Source organism: Columba livia, chromosome 24 (genome assembly GCF_036013475.1).
Source record: "Columba livia isolate bColLiv1 breed racing homer chromosome 24, bColLiv1.pat.W.v2, whole genome shotgun sequence".
NCBI lineage: Eukaryota > Metazoa > Chordata > Aves > Columbiformes > Columbidae > Columba > Columba livia.
In genome coordinates this window covers 4,551,455-4,567,588 of record NC_088625.1, presented here as the reverse complement: position 1 = coordinate 4,567,588, position 16,134 = coordinate 4,551,455, and the positions used below count along the sequence as shown (strand labels likewise).

General features: G+C 44.0%; 2 protein-coding genes across 2 annotated transcripts; both read left to right on the top strand.

Moving 5' to 3' along the window:
• Nucleotides 1-4,917: 4,917 nt before the first annotated feature.
• On the top strand, nt 4,918-8,820 carry LOC110363766 (uncharacterized). The gene is made up of 2 exons (XM_021296879.2): nt 4,918-5,083; nt 6,349-8,820. The coding sequence occupies exon 2, from the start codon at nt 6,362-6,364 to the stop codon at nt 7,706-7,708; it is 1,347 nt and encodes a 448-aa protein (XP_021152554.2). The 5' UTR covers nt 4,918-5,083; nt 6,349-6,361; the 3' UTR covers nt 7,709-8,820.
• Nucleotides 8,821-11,210: 2,390 nt separating this feature from the next.
• On the top strand, nt 11,211-13,516 carry LOC106145860 (uncharacterized). Its single transcript, XM_021296877.2, has 2 exons — nt 11,211-11,243; nt 11,962-13,516. Exon 2 carries the CDS (start codon nt 12,090-12,092, stop codon nt 13,047-13,049), a length of 960 nt encoding a protein of 319 aa, XP_021152552.2. The 5' UTR covers nt 11,211-11,243; nt 11,962-12,089; the 3' UTR covers nt 13,050-13,516.
• The last annotated feature ends 2,618 nt before the right edge of the window (nt 13,517-16,134 follow it).

Sequence of the window (16,134 nt, the reverse complement as noted above, 5' to 3'; positions counted from 1 at the left end):
CAGACTGCTCTTCTTCCCGAAGTTGAACTGAAATGAAGGAAAACCACCTGTAAGGACAATGAACATAACCCAGCTTTCATCTGATGCAGCTAAACCAGTAACATATTGCTTGTTTCATTTCCTAAACAATAAATATTATGTCTCTTAACTCTTCTGCCTGACTCTGCGTTCTTAACATCATCAGCAAACCCCAGTGCGTAATGATTAACATCAACACCTATATTCTTCTTCTTCCCTATATTGGCTTCAACTAACCTTCAAACATACCTTTTTCTCCCCATCAGAACTGCTTCAGTTATTATACATACACCCACCTATGAGTACAAATTTCAACTAAATAAAAAGCCACCGTTACACATTTACAGTGACTAAATAAATAGCACCAGTTTCATATACAAGTAATTTCCTTATCTACCTGCTTGCTCAGTTGATTAACATGCAAGACTGAGCTGCCTCTAAACCAGAAACTTCTTCAATATAGAAGAAAGGATCCCTATCTAATAACTGCAAGATAAAAACACCAGATAAAACCAAAAAAAATTAAAATAATAGAAACAGAATCACCCATACAATGTGCAGAAGTATTTTTCACAAACAAGCATAGTTTATTACCTTTGGAATTTAAATGAGCTTCTCTTTGCTCCACTCTGTAGCAAAATGAGCCCAGCTGGACCAAATTTCACCACAGGTCCCACCACCCTCCCAGGTGCTCCCAGCCACCTCCTAACAACTCGTTACCTTCTTTTCCATTACCTAAAGCCCCTCAAACGAAGAGCAAGAAACGTAAAACGGAAAGGAAAACGTAACAAAAAAGACGCGCGCTTAAAACGAATCTTCAAAAGGGGGGAAAAAAAAAAAAAACCCTCAATTTTGAAGCAGACTATAAACACATTTAATAGTTTCCCGCCCAGCGCTCGCGCCGCTCCCGTCACAGCGCCGCGCGACACGCGTGCGCCGCCCCGCCCACCTACCAGACGGTTCCGGGGGCTCTCGGATGTGGCCCCTCCCTCCCCGGGCCCCGCGCGCCTACAAATACGGCCGGGGATTGGCTGGCTTTGTTTCGCGGGTTCTCGGGTTGGGAGTACTGCCGGGCAAGATGGCGGCTGCGGGCGTCCCTGAGAGAACCGTGACCCGGATTGTCTTGCATTTTGGCCTAAAAAATATGCTTTTTTTAATGTTTGTGGGCTGTTTTGATGGCTATGGGTCTTGGTGGTCGGCAACAGAAGATATATTTGCTTAAGAAGGTTATAATGGTGCCTTTTCCCGAAGTTAACACCATTGTAGTTACGTTTGTGGTCTGGCTCTGTGCTATATGCTAATAATGCTTTGTAGTGCCATATTTTTATGCTTCTCCAGATGCTATGTAAGATATTTTCTTTTTTTTAGTTGCTTTAATTATATATTTGTTCAGTATGTTTACATTCCATACATGTCTAGAACTAATGTGTATTTTATTGTCATAAGTGAAATACTTGGGAAAAACAGGGTTTTTTAATATGCATTTATTTTCTATGTGAGTATATGCAAACAAGAGCTTTAGCCTCTACCAGGCAGAGTGTTTCCTTCTCCAGTGCTACAAATGCAAAAGTATGCATAAAGGCTAAGGAAAGGCATAAAATGACTGTTTATTTTAGTATTGAAATAAATAACTTACGCTTTTTCTATGGATAAACAACATTTAATCCAATTCCGTGTATTCCTTAAACACGTGTTCATTAGAGCGTAAGCAAAGCAGCACTGGGTGCGAGGGGGATTTGCTCCGCCCAACATGCACACCTTTAAACAATAAGAGGTGTGCTGAAATACAGTAAGGTGTTACATATTCATAATGAGCCCAGGAACGCCTGTACATATTCATAACCTTTCCTGCTTATTATTAAAATGAGTCTCAGATACCCATTTCCATAGACCCTCCCCTGTTGCGCCTGCGCAGTGCCACTTGGTGAATTTAAGGAGGGGTCTTTGGATGAAGCTCCTTCAGCTTCATCACAGTGAACTCTTTACCTTTGGCTCATTATGTTGAATTGACTGGGACCCAAACTGCCGAGTTGAATGAAACCAGCCTGGTGCCCCCTTTTGCTGTAAATCTTCGTTATCTTGTCTCTTCAAGTTCACAGCTAGGTGCAATAAAACTTCTTATCTTGGCATTCAATGGGGTTCTGTTCTTCTTAACATAAAGCTCTAAACTAAGCATTTATTGTGTGGCTAAGCCTTAAAGTGTTAGCTCGTTAGTAGGCACCCATTATAAGTTTAGTTAACCCTTAAAATGTTAGTTGCCTCTGTCAATATAACTTCATAAGCAAGTTTCGTAACTTTTTACATAGAACTTAACCACCTTTTTCCAGGTTCAGAGCCCGTGCCTCGTTTGGTTATATCTGGAAACATTAAACACCTTAGCACGAATCACAACTGCATTTTTCACAGGATTTTAACATGTCAAAACTCATAAAGCAGTTACAATATTTAAATATGACTCACAAGCACATAAATGTAAAAACACTTTTAAATGGCATTGAGCACGTGTTCAGACACATGAGAAGTAGCGGGCTGAGCTTATGGTGTGGGGTTTGCAGCTCGTCTGGATGAGGAATAATTCTTGCTCTGGTCACCAGAAGCTGCTCTGCTCCAGCTGAGACCCCTCTCTTCTATGTTGAGTGCAGTTAAGATACTTTTATAGCTGATTGAAGGTTCAGGTGTGTTGCTGCTCCCATACTGAAACTGGGCAACAAATACAGTGCAAGGAAGATTTTTACTGTTCTCTCAGAAATCAGACATTTGTAAAACTGCTGTATTGTTTACTTGCAATAAACAGGGCTCCCCTGGGAAGCTGAGACTACACTGAGTTAAAAGTTGTGAAGCAGAGCTTGAGATGGAGAGCAAAGAGGAGATTCCAGGAGTCTGGGATGCTGCAGGGAGACACAAAGAAATGTGAAAATATGACAGGAGCTTTTGCAGTGACCCTCCTGTCTGAGGAAGAGAATGATGGTGTGCAGCCGGAGTGAAGAGAGTGCTGGGAAGCACTCCAGTGTGATCAGTGAGAGCCTTGACCCTCAACCTGCATTATAGCAGCATAAAATTTGGCGGACTGTCATAAAAAAGGGTCCCTTGTGCTGTAGAAATAAGTGGTTGGAGTACAGGTAGATGTGCAAAATGTCATGGATTTCAGCAGTCAACAATAAAATGAAATGGTTGTAATAAAACTGTAACTACACCTAGATTCTCCCATGGGGTGACACTGCAGCTCTGCCTCCTTGGATGTGCAGTTGTAGGATGTGATTATTTCCAGGTTAATAAATATGTAACCGTGTTTTGTATTTAAATATGCTTGGCTGTGTTGCATATACAGCGTGTATGTTCTGTGGATGCTTCTGTTCACAAACTGAGTTCATTTGCCCTTGGTTCTAGGTGGTTTGTGTGCTCTGTCTCCTTGAAGGCAAGGAACTCTTAATTGTGTATCAATTCTTGTTCCCAAAGGAGAAGTTTTTTTTTCCAATCCTGTAATAAAGTTTTCTTACTGTTTATTTATACAACATAATTACATCATTGTCACACTTCAGCTGCAACTCTGATATTAAAACAAGTGTGGTGTGTCTGTTTTCTGTTTACTTAGATATGCAGAATTATCCCTACACCCGACACGCAGCATCGCTGCTCAATGTTGGGAGATGTGCAGTAAGCAGAGGTTTTATTTGGAGGGAGATGGATGTTGCCCCACTGAACACCTTTCCCTATTAACCATGATTGAGGGTGAGCAATAAATAACAAGCCATTTTTTTTTCTGTCTATTATCTTAGCACTATTGTTTAGCATTAATGGAATGGATCTGTTCAGTGTTAATGTATCAACACCCTGACTTCACAGGCACCAGCAATGTGTGTATTGCTGGTGCTGCTGTGTGCCCTGTGCTGGCTTTGAACCAAATACCACCTGCTCTTCCAGAAAAGTATCACCCTGTGGAGGTAAAAATAGTCCATTATGAGAAGATGCAGAATTTCTGCCCACCTGGAAGACATCTCTGACAGTTTAAGAGCTGCGGTCTGACAAACGTGTGAAGAACAAGAGGGGAGGGAGGATCAACTCAGCACATTGCAAAGCCCGGTCGGGGTCACTCTGGGTGCGTCCACGTTCTTCACTAAGCAAAAGAACCATGAAAATGCTCAAAAGTGCAGTTATATAAGAGCCTCCAGGGTGCCCTCTTAAGGATGTGTTCTTCAGGTGAGATCTCCCAGGACAGGACTAACTCTGAGGACGCAGATCTGGTCTTTGCTTGGCAGGCGAGAGATGTTACAGAGGAAAAATTCCACGTGGGCTGGAAATGCAGCCGTAACCTCGATTTCAACCTGAGCGCTGAGGTGAAGAGAAGCCCTCAAAAGATGTATATTTGCAGTCACAGCGCGGAGATCCACAAAGTGCAGGGACCTGTTTTGAAAATACAGATGTCCAGGAGGAAAACTTTGTTTGTTCTTCCTGCATCAGCCGCTGGGCCTTGGGTACAGGGAGGGCTGTCACTGCTCCTGTGTCTGTACCTGCTGCACAAGTGTTGGCTCTTCAGTTCATACATGCATGAGCCTCATCCTAGTATTTCAGAGCCTACTAACAATGTGAGATGGGTGCTACAGGCAGTTCAACCCCGTTTCCACTGTCACAAAGCCACCAACACCTCAGAATTCGCTCCCTCTGCAGATGGAACGGAAGAAAATTCCAAAGTGCCCAACACAGCCTCAAAAAAACGCTCTCTGGCATGTGCCTCTGCCTGTCTTGCTTTACAACAGCGTGTTTATATTGCTAGTGATCACTCATTTGCAATAAACAGAAGCTGCATTTTATTTTTACTTTGCTCTCTGATAAAAAGCAACATGAAATGGCCAATAAAAGCACCTAAGCCTGTAAAACAAAGGATGTAACCCGTAACAGCTGTTCCCAGAAGGGAATGGGAGGAACTAAAGATTCAGGGAACTGATGTTCAAGGAGCTGGGGGATGTGTTTTCCTGTTGCCCCCAGTACTATTTAAGTTGAGCTTGAGGTCCAAGAAGTATCTGGGAGGTTTTTGTTGTGTTCTGGTGTTTTTATTTGCCATAGGCTGGTAAGTAGCTATTCCAATTTAAGATCTTCAATCCAGCGCTCTAGTTTTCAGTAAGTTAATTATGGTTTTTCTTGTTAAAATAAGTGTATTGGGAGCATGTATAAATTTGAAGAGGTTGGGATCATTTTGTGTGGTTTTTAGCTCTCTTTTGGTCCTAAAATTGTAGCATGTGGGGCTTTCTTTCCAAATGCCAGTAGTGTCATTCAAACATGATGTTTCTTCTAATAAAAGTATGCCTATGGGTTTGAATTTCTGTTAAGTATTGTATGTTAAGAGAGCTATATGGTCTGCTTTCTCTTGTCTCTTTTAAAGTGCAAACATGGAAACTTGGAGGAAACTAAGTAGTGGGAATGCTGGTTCTTCTACAAAGTGGTCTGTTGTGGTTCAATAGCAAGGCAGAAAACAAGCTTAAACTTCTGAAATATTTTAGTACTTAGGGGCACTTCGCTTAACTTAATGTCTCAAGCTTTCTGTGTTTCTAACAGCTTTCATAAATATAATGCTCCTGGTGGACAGGCTGAGTGCTTGTTTTTAAGCTAGAAAACACAGTGCTCCAAAATACTTGGCCCTGGGTGCATGGTATAATTAATGGATTATAGCGTGGCTGGGTTTGTCTTGATTAGCCCATAGTCTGAAACAAACTTCTTGTGGAAAGGAAACAAGCCCATGTGGCTTCAACTCAAAGGGAATATTTTTCCTCTGTAGAGAACAACTGTGGGCAGTTGAAGTCTTTCATCCTAATTAACAAAGACTCTTTGCTTGGTTGGTTTTGTCATTATTTTCTAGGGACTCTAGCTAAAAGTGAAAATTTGATTTCCTCTTCAAGTTGAAGGAGCTGCCCTTGTAAACATGCTGCACCTCAACTGTGTTACACGATACAATTAACACCAGCTACTCCTTGGTGTTAATAGCCACCTTGCTAATTAATAAACATACCTGGGTGACACGTGAATCTGTGATTAAGTGTGGAGTTCAGAACACTGAACTGCTTTAGTGCTGCAAATCTACTGTTAATCTGCTTGATTGTATAGAGTTTCTTTTGTCACTTCTACCTTAACAACAGTCACCCGAGATGTGGTAGGAACGTATTCTCTGGTGGATGAAACTCAGCGCAGCTTCTGATTTAAGGGGTGGCTTGTTCTCTTGTGCAGGACCCTGCGGTGTGTCTGCAGGCGCACGTTGCTCTGTAGGAGCAAAGCCAACCAACCTCTGGTGTACAAAGAAACATTACCGTGCAAGTTATAATAAATGGTTCTTTCTTGCAGGTTGAGTGGCAACATGGGGAGCGATTTCAGCAAGGGCATCTGCTGCGTGACTTGTGGGACATGTAATAAAGAGGCGGCGGAGGAAGCAAATGAAGAGATCAGTGAGACCAAGCCAATTTTGCAGACCTTGGGGGAAATGCCGATGTGCATCGATAAGCAGCCTTCCAAACCAGCCCTGGAAGCCTCTAAACAAGGCTTTGAAGAGGTGCAGTCGCTGAGCCAGGACCGATGGCCATTGGCTGACGCTGAGGAGGTGAACATGGAGACTTGCTCTGCTGCAGGTCCCATGGGAACGACTGAGGGATGGGCGGCAGCCTGGGACTGCACAGACTCGTTGGTGACCCCTGCAGATGGTGAGAACAAAGGAGAAGTTAAGGCTTTAACTCAAGTAGACAACCAGCAAGAGAAAGAGAACATGGGTAACGCGGAAGAGAAAACAACGGCTGTGTCTGAGGCCCAGCCTGCTGCACACGCAGCTCGGGGTGCTACGCTTTGTGCAGACAAAGGGCAGCGTGATGACCAGGCAGCGGCTGGCAGTGAGGGCAGCGCCTGTGCTGGAATTACTCTCCAAGAAAGACATATTCTCAGCTTCATAGAAATCGTGAGTGAAACTGCAGCTGGCCAAGACTGTGAGATCGAGCCTCCTGCAGAGACCCGAGAGAGTCTTGCAGGAAGGAACTTGCCACTATGTTCTCTGCAGATGCCAGAGGAGACCGAGACCTCCCTTTCTGCTGAGCATGTGGAGATGGGCAGGGCTGATCTTGCTGAAATAAGCCCTCAACTTGCTAAGAGTGCTGAGCTTACATCTCTGGCTGAGACAGCATTCCTACTGGGTGTGCAGGCCGCACAGAAGGCCAGCAAGACAGCGGATCCTTCGGAAGGCACAGCAAATGGTATGGCTGAGGCGTACTCTACTGGTGCAATGCCCTGGGATTCCTTCTATCCAGAAGGGGAATCTCTAGAGCCAGCAAACCTGCTGCTTGACTTCTTAGAGCAAGAGACCCAGTCTGGTGTGCCAGCTGCGCAGGAGATGGAGAGCGGGCGCTGTGCAGAGCCTGCGGAACCCAGTGCGGTTCTATACCAGCCAAGCGATGGAGGCCCCCGTGAACTGGAGCAGGAGGAGAGCAGGGAAAGTGAGGCAGAAACTGCAGCAAGTGAGGCAGAAACTGCAGCAAGTGAGTCAAAGCTGCAGCCCGGGATCATGGAACAAACAGCAAAGCCTCCAGAGGAACCACCAGCTTGTGTTGGCGTAGCTGTGAAGCAAGAAGCCGAGTTCCTAGATCTGGCACCCTTGCTAGCTGAAGTGCTTTGGAGTAGCGGAGAAATAGAGGCTGAAGATGCTGAAGCTCGAGAGACCTGAGGATCAAATGGCTTGGTGTCTAATGCTGGTTTCAGTGGCGAGGTCAATGTACCTGCTTTTAGGAATTTCAGCTACAGGAAGCTATGAACTCAAGCTGTTTAACTTGGGATTTTTCAAAGCGTGTCCTGGACTTCAGCGAGCAGTCTTGCTAAACAGAGATGTGACGTATGCAGTAGACCTTTCCAGATATTCTCCTGACTTATACTTCAGTCATAGTTCTGTTTCTTATTTTCAGTACCTGTTTTTTTGATTGACTTTAACAGTGATTTCACTGAACTAAGGTTGGGCTCTGTCTTCCCTGGTGTGGTACGGTGATGTGAGGTTTCATCTCTTAGTCCTAAGAGTATGGGAATGGAGCAGACAAATGCTCCTCTAAGCTACCACAGCCAGGTGTTTTCTGTGAGGTTACAGCCACTTCTCTTGCTACCTCAAAACAATCAAGTGTTTGAACTACCTCCCTGCATACTTCTCCTGTACATGTGGTAGTCCCTGGTTTATTATTACTATTGAACAAATATTTTCACAGGAAGGTGATGAAATACTAATTGTGGTCTGTTCTTTGTATCTCTTGTAACGGTGGAAGCATTCATGTAATCTGTACTGCTTATGCAGAAGTTAAAGAAATGTAATCTTGATCAGAATGCATAAGTCAGTGTATTGTAGCTTAAATCTACTGACTTTTAATGTTCCTAACTTTGTACTACCAATAAAATATTTTAAGATCATGGCAAACCCCATGTTCTGAAGATGTTTTAATTGTGGAGTGTTAACGAGAGCATAGAACATGACTGAAACTATGCTGTGCCTATTCATGTCGAAGGAGAAATGCTGATATTAAACAATGGGTTTCTTGGGCCTGAAAGAAGAGGGGAAGCTGTTAAATAAAAACATTTCTGCAAAGCTTACTGAGGACTCATCTTATTAAACTTGCTCGGCTGGCTTGATTTGTTCTGCCAAAAGTCACACAGCCCTCTCTGTTAATGCTGTGTGCAAGGCTGCCTTGCAGGGAACTGGGCGAGCTAACTGCTTTTCTTTCTCCCAGTCTCCCCAGTAACAAAACGTCACTGCAGGCAGGCGAGAGGCTTCAGTAGGCAGCCCTAAGAGAAATCAGACTCGATCACGTTGCCTGCCTATGTGCTGATAAGGTAATTCTATTAAACAAACTTAAAAGAAGGAAGAGCGCTACAGAAGATTTTTCTTAACCATTTGAAGTTGTTGGCGGGTGGTTCCTTAGCCTGGAAACAAGGGGAAGAAGGTAAAAACTTTAAAGTTCATGTTGTGTACCATCTGGAAAAGCTAAGTGTTGGCATCCAAGCTGTGCTGCAGAGCTCGGTGTCAGAAAGCCCTTCTGGTTCTCTGAAGAGGAGAGGTTTCGAGCGCAGCCTGTCGTTCTCTTGCAGGGTCTGCTGGGTGACGAACCAGAGCAGCCCCTGGGCAGCTCATCCCGTGTATCCAGGTGCCACATTCCATGTTCCGAGAGGCCCTGCCCTGTGAACAGGAAGCGACAGCTCTGGTAAGAGGGAGCAGCTCGAACTCTGGGCGATAAAAGAAAAATACAAAGACTGATGTTCTGAAGTGACTGCAACGTGCTCCTTACAAGCAATGGTGCCATCTAAATGGCTTCGTAATGGTCCTGTTGTACAGCATTCAATCACGCAACACAGTTCTGAGCTGACAGCTCGGCCAAGCCCTTTGTAAGGTCTATGGGGTTTTCTTACTTTTGTGAAAAAATAAAGTGTATGGGTTTTTTAGAATGGTGCTTTTAAATACATCAAAGCAGCAGAGACCAGAAAATGCTTCTGTAACAAATACTAAACCCAGTCAAGAGAGAAGATGTGATTGCTCTGGCAGTAAGATTTTCCTTCCTTCACTTCTCTGCGTCACATTCTCATCTTTTGTAGTGTCTCATGTGCAAGAGGTTTTCCAGATTGTTTAAAATGGGTTTAAGTTGGACTTCATTATTAGAATGTCTCAATTATTCACAATTAAATGAGGGTAAGAAATTTTACACTCTGAAGCCCAGAAATATTCCAAGCACCCAGTGATGAGCTGATGATGACTACACATCTTCCCATTGTACTCACCACTGAAATAAATATCTACCAGATTTGCAATAGTGATTTCTGTCCCCACTTATCAACAGATTAACTTAGAAGTTCTTGTAGCATTTTCAAAACTAAGGTGTGCGCTTTTAACATAGGTCGGGTCTCAAAAATCTCGCACAAGTGAGTGGCGAGCTATGGATGCACCATTTCCTTCCAGTTATATTGTTTTGCAAAGCACTCACGTCCCTAAAGCCACCAGAGTTTTTCAGCTGCTCTGATAGTCTCTACATATTGTCACCAAGATCATGGATGAACTTCAAACAAGTTCCCAACAGTCAGAGAAATCATGAACTGCCTCTGCATTTCAGTTCCAATGAAGCCCAATAAGAGGTACACAAAAGAGGTTTTGAAAAGCTCTTGTAAAAAAACCCCAGACGTGAAGGGAAACCCTTCCAGCCACTGTAAATACGCGATGGGCGCAGGCACCGAGATGCACAGACCCGTTTATTATCACCCAGAACAGATGTTGGACCACATCATAAAAGGCAAGATGCGGATGCTGTCGTGTTCTGGTCGCCAAACACTCCTGCGTTGCCTGCATTAGGGAATCATAGCAGCTAGGCAAAGTATAGGATTCAGAACCACAATTGGCATCAAAAAATGTAGGTTTGAGGGAGTTTTATGCAAGAAAAAAGAGAAGGCTGGAATCCAGCTATTTTGATCCTTTTAGTCTTATTCAGATCCATTGCTCTTGGCAGTGGATATTTCAGATATGCCTTTACGCTGATGACTCTGGGATTAGTGTGTTTTTAATGGATATTTGCTTTTGTGTTTTGCCCATATGACCTATTTAACATCACAGCTCGCTTCCAGCCAGTAACCATAACCAGGGAATGTTAATGCCTACAGAGGGTGATCAGCTGTGGCTGGGAACCTTAAAATAATCTGCCAGCACTGTACAACAGCAAACTGCACGACTCAACCAGTTGCAGACAGCACACGAGTGGAAAAGGGGGATATAATTTTTCACCCCTAACTGCTCAACAGAAAATAATACAATAGACTATCACTTTGGTCATGTCATTTGTAAATTAAAGGACTGCTCATACATCACCTGCAGCACGGCTGTTATTCTGCTGCTTGCCATTGTGAGTTACAAATAGTGGTCAGTTTTCTTTGTCCATGACTGCACCACATTAGTCTTTACCTTTATTTTACGTAGTCACTGCCAACTATCAAACGACCACAATGGAGCTAATCATGTATCAACTGCATTTAGGAAGTATAGCCATGCGCTGTTTCCAATGGCTATGAAATGGCTGGGAAAAATAGGAAATAGAGTGTGAGGGAACTTCACAACCTGCTGGAACTAAGGTTGGGAGTCAAAGGGGGAAGAGATTGCGTGTGACGCCCTCCTGCTATTTAACCCCAGACCAGGGGCTTTGTCCCACAGGTGTCTGGTGTTCACTGGGGATTGTGGAGCTGTGCTGGTAAGAGTGGGCTATGGGTCTCTGGGTGATAATGGTGTGGTTTTGTGTGGTCTGTGGGTCTATCAGCTGTATCACTGTTTGATGTTTATGGTGTGGGGTTTTAGACCCTGGCTGTCTCGGAGTACAAGTGATTTTTCTTGTTAACTTGTGTGTTTAAGGCAGACCTTGCTACTTGGTTTTGAAGAGTCATTGTGTGCTGGGAGATGTTCTTTTTGGTTTGCTTTCAGGCTTTTCTTAATGGTCTTATCAAGGAATAAACCATTCTGCGTCTTATGAATTTTGAACTCATGTGTAACTTTTTCCAGCCTGCCTTGCTTCTCTTCCCTCCTGCATTTAGCTGTTAGCAGTAGTCTAAACACTAACTGGAATGGCTAGAGTTGAACAAACTTGGCAGCTTTGCTACCCAAGTCTGTAGTGTAATAAAATCTCATTGGCACTGCAGCCATCCTGCTGGAAGACAGTGAATGGCAGTGGCGGTTTGGCTCTTAAAAGCTGTAACTGTTTGCCAGAGTGGCCTGGTGTGATAGGTAGTCTCTTTTTCTCCCTCTGCCTCAGACTACTATTTCTTAAAAGGTCTCTCTGTACCCATGTGCAATTCCACCTACATTATAGTTCATTTCTGTGATCTCCGACAATGCTCTACAGCTACTACTATGTGAAAATTGAACACCTAACTCCCCCAAATAGATATGGGCTAATAAATATCCATGTCTTGCAGGCCTGAAGCCGCTTCTTCATTAAGAGACAGAGCTCCCTACTCCTCTTCAAGCAGCGTGCAGCTCCTAGCAGGGCGGCAGCCTCTCCAGAAGAAGGCAGTTGGTTGACTTGCTCCTTTCATCTCTGGCAATGGGAGGTATATTTGGCAAGAACAAGCGGCTCAGTGTGTTTCCAAAGAGAGTCGCTCTTTATAAGGCTAAAGGAAAGAAGACTTCGGGGACCGTGCGTATGTTCTGCGATGCCTCAACGTGGACTGGGGAGAACCATATTCATTCAGCACGTATCGGAAGGACTCCAAAAGCCCCTGAACCTTCTGCTGTAAAACTGGTGTTGGATGCTCCTGAAAGTGAATCTGCTGCCCAGGCTGAAAGGGAGAGAGGAAAGCAGGCTGCATCTCTGCATGTACAACAAACCAAGGCCCCGCTCGCCGTGACCGCTGGAGACGCACAAAACATTGATGTGTCGGAGGAGCTTGAAGCCAAACCTACTGTGGACATGGAGCAGCAGCAGGAGCTCACGGAACGGAGGACACCAGAAGGCCAGGAGGGCAGGCAGAGTGAAGCTCTCCTGCATCCTCCAGGCAGCTGGGCACCCAGCGAGCAACTGGGCTCTGAGAATCATCAGGTGACACTCCTTACACAGACCACAGTAAAGGCTGAAGTGCACGTGTCTGCGGACGTCCAAGGTGGGCCTGGCAAGGTTCACTGTGATACAGCTGAGTCTGAGCTGCCGGCTGGTGCAGAGCAAGAGGCTGGAGTTGTGTCTGCTGCAGAGGAAGCTCGTGTTGGGAATGCTCATCGGGAAGTGTCTGTGCAGAAGGCAGCTGACTCCCCAGCTGCTTCGTGTGCCGTGGAGGACTCGGAGGTGCCTTTAAGGGCTACAGAGACAAGAGAGGACACCACGAGCGTGCAGAGATCTGCAGAAGAGCAAGTATGCTGTGCTGCTAAAGCCCCACCTGATCTCCAGCTGGAACCGGATACAGAGGCTCCTATTACTGAAGATATGGAAGGAAATGCTTTTGAACCAGAGCAAGCTGAAGCACTGGCTGAGGTTTGTGATGATGGGCAGACATCAAAAGAATCAAAATGAATCTGCTGCCTTCATCCTGCAAGGGACTAAGATGCCAATGGTGCCTGTACTCTAAAGGACCACAAAGCATGGTGCCAGTAAAGCCTGCTTTAAAAAGTGATACTAAACATAAAGCTGGTATATTGTCTTCTGCAAGTGACACCAACTTCCTTCCTTCTGTCCTGGGGGAGGGGGTATGGACATGAACTAAGTCTATCTCAGTACAAAAAGTATATTTTTGTGGATGACTAATCTTTATTCCCCCACATGCACATGTACCCTGGCTAGGGCTATGCACTTCAGTATTATCTCCTTACGTGTGACTGCACAGGGTTAAGCTTTCTCTGACAAACGAGCCAGATATATTAATTACACTTGTCTGTACACCCCACTCTGACTGTCACTACTATTTGAAACCAACCACGTTGAAATGCTCGGTGCACAGTGGAGTCTGTTGTAACTGGAATCAATAAATGGGTGCATTTTAACACTTGTTACTATGAAACGTTGTTTTATTAATGTCCATCTGCCTTATGGTTTGTGCTTCTTTAACAGAGGTGAACCAGCTCAGACAGGAGACCTATGGGAAGAGCTGTCCCCAGACTCGAACCAACAAGAGAAACTTCTGGTGGTTGATTTGCTGCAAGTAATAAATAAGTTTCAGGCTGCTACACGTGCAATGCTGGTCTCTACTTACACAGCTTAGAGTGGGGGTGTTCCTGTCAAACCTGACTAGTTGAGCAACTGTCACTGAATTTCTAAATGACATGATGCTGAAGGGAACGTGGAAAATAACATAGCCTAATTCTTTTCCCTGTGTTTCAACCCAAGAAAGGTTTAACACCAAATTATTCTGCTATAGCTCATGGGGATTTAGAAGTGAAATAATGACTTGCACTAGACAGCTGGAAAACTACAATGCAAAGGAGAGTAAGATCCTCCCTAAGGAAACAATTTCCATCTCTTGTGTTTTTGCATGCTTCCTATAATAACAGCATTCATAGGAGGCAAAAATATAGTTAAAGGCAAGTCAGGATATGAGGATTTTGATAGTTATGTATCTATTTAAAGGATGATTGGTTTTACCGTCCTGATGTGCTTAATCACATCAGGAAGATGGTGTACCCTCCAAATGATTTCCTTTGAATCAAAGAACCAGGCTGCCACGCTGCAAGCCTATTGACTTAGGCTGGGATTCCTTAATATATTTTCCCTTACAACCAAATCTGAATGGAGACCCTGATCATAGAAATGTCTTGTCCCCTATCACTCAGAGAACATGTTCCTTCCCCTTGGCTCTTACTCCAAATCCAAAAGGCACCTCCATCAGTTGATGATGTTGACAAGCTGTCCTGAGCTTGGTTGCCTCTAGCAAAGCCTGGCAGAATATCTATGGCCTCCTTACACAGACTTTCCCTTTTCCAATTAGCGGGTGGGTGGTCTCCTCCTTACCAATGCCAGGAGAGCTAGGAGGCCTGAGGAAACAGCAGAAAATAAACACCACTGCTAAAGAGCAACTAAAGTTTCTGTGCATCATTCTCCCTCAGATATTCAGATCGGCAGCTGTAACTAATTGCCAAGTACTTTCAAAAGGTTGGTGCTGTCCTCTGCTCTCTGTTTTGCAGTTCCTGGGAAAACCAATGGTGGTTTGATGAGGTGGCAGAAAGAATGAAATATTCAAGAAGAGAATCACAGCCAAAGGGGAGAGAAAGGGACACACGCTGTGCTTATGCTGGGGAAGTGCTAAGTGCCAGAAGGGAAGGAGTTAAAAGGGCCAGACTAAGGTAAAAAGGTATCAGTCTAAAGTCCCAATAAAATGTATAATTATGTGACACTGTTGCTGTCACTCAAACAAATGGGTGACAGGGATCAGTTTTCACCCCAAATGGTATTATGCAGAATAACACTGCAGGCTGTAGTTTCACAATCATCATCCCTAAAGCCAAACGCAGTTCAGAGCGACTGCTGTACAGCTCTTAGTGCGTCAGTCAAAATCACGTGCTGCTAAGTGATCACTTTGTACGAACAACTGTGGCACGGTGTCGCACTTCAGTTTTACTTGAATTTCAGTATTTAACTCCAATTAGCAAATCTGGGAAAAAGCGTGGCAGAAGGGAATAATCTCTGAAGGGAATAATCAGCTGTAACACTGCAGGAAATCGGGGACGAAAGTTATTGCCGTGCCCTGAGTGTTTGCGGTGTAAGATGCTTCTTGGTAAATGAGAACAACAGCTGCAGTTCTTCTTGTAATGTATCAATTCCAGTTCTGATTGTTTCCTTCATTGTAATCTTCTGGTTTTTTTAGATGTGCCCCAGGTTCTGCAAAGCCCAGTTTTACTCTCCAGATGCCCTGGTTTGCATTGATCTGGTTTTCCCTACCCAAAATTACACTCAGGGAAGATTTTGCTTTGGCAATTCTAATGGCTTTCATTGCCAGAAGAGACTCTACCTCATTTTTGATATTCACGCTGTCAAAACTAATGTATTTGTCCTTTTCATCTTGTAAAGCATTTGGGTAAAATGCAGAATATTGATACTGTTGTCTCAGAATGAAAGCTACTTGTCTCCTGATTACTTCTTTGCAACCCTGTTCACACTATCTGCGCTCACTGTATTCAAACTCTGCTGAAAATCAAGATACAAGGCGAAACTTTCCAATGTGACTCCTGTGAGACGAACGGGATTTAAGTTATGAAAGCACTTTAATGCTTTAATACCTTTTACTGCTGTTTGTCTTGTCTTTTTAGGCAAGTTCTAATTGGAGAATTTATTAATAATGCAGCGGTGTGAATATAACTCAGCTCTGTTCCCAGGCTCTAGGCTGCCCTCTTAAGATGATAAGCAGCAACGTCTTTGACTAGTAAATTGTCTATGAATCACTGCAAATAAGCATAAAGTAACGTTCCCAATTCACTTAACTGTCTTGCAGATGGTGTAGATTGTAATGTAATTTTTGGCTTTTTGAACATCTTAGCTCCTGACGCTGGGAATCTTTGCATTTAACTGTTGTAAATAAGGTTTTCTGTCTTTCAGCAGGAAACCACAACCTGACCACACCTGAGAAAGTAAAAACCCAGGAATTCTTTAGAATTTATCTGCTTGTGCT

Excerpts from the sequence above, each read along its gene's own strand:
- LOC106145860 (XM_021296877.2), top strand. The coding sequence starts at position 12,090 with ATGGGAGGTATATTTGGCAAGAACAAGCGGCTCAGTGTGTTTCCAAAG.
- LOC110363766 (XM_021296879.2), top strand. The coding sequence starts at position 6,362 with ATGGGGAGCGATTTCAGCAAGGGCATCTGCTGCGTGACTTGTGGGACA.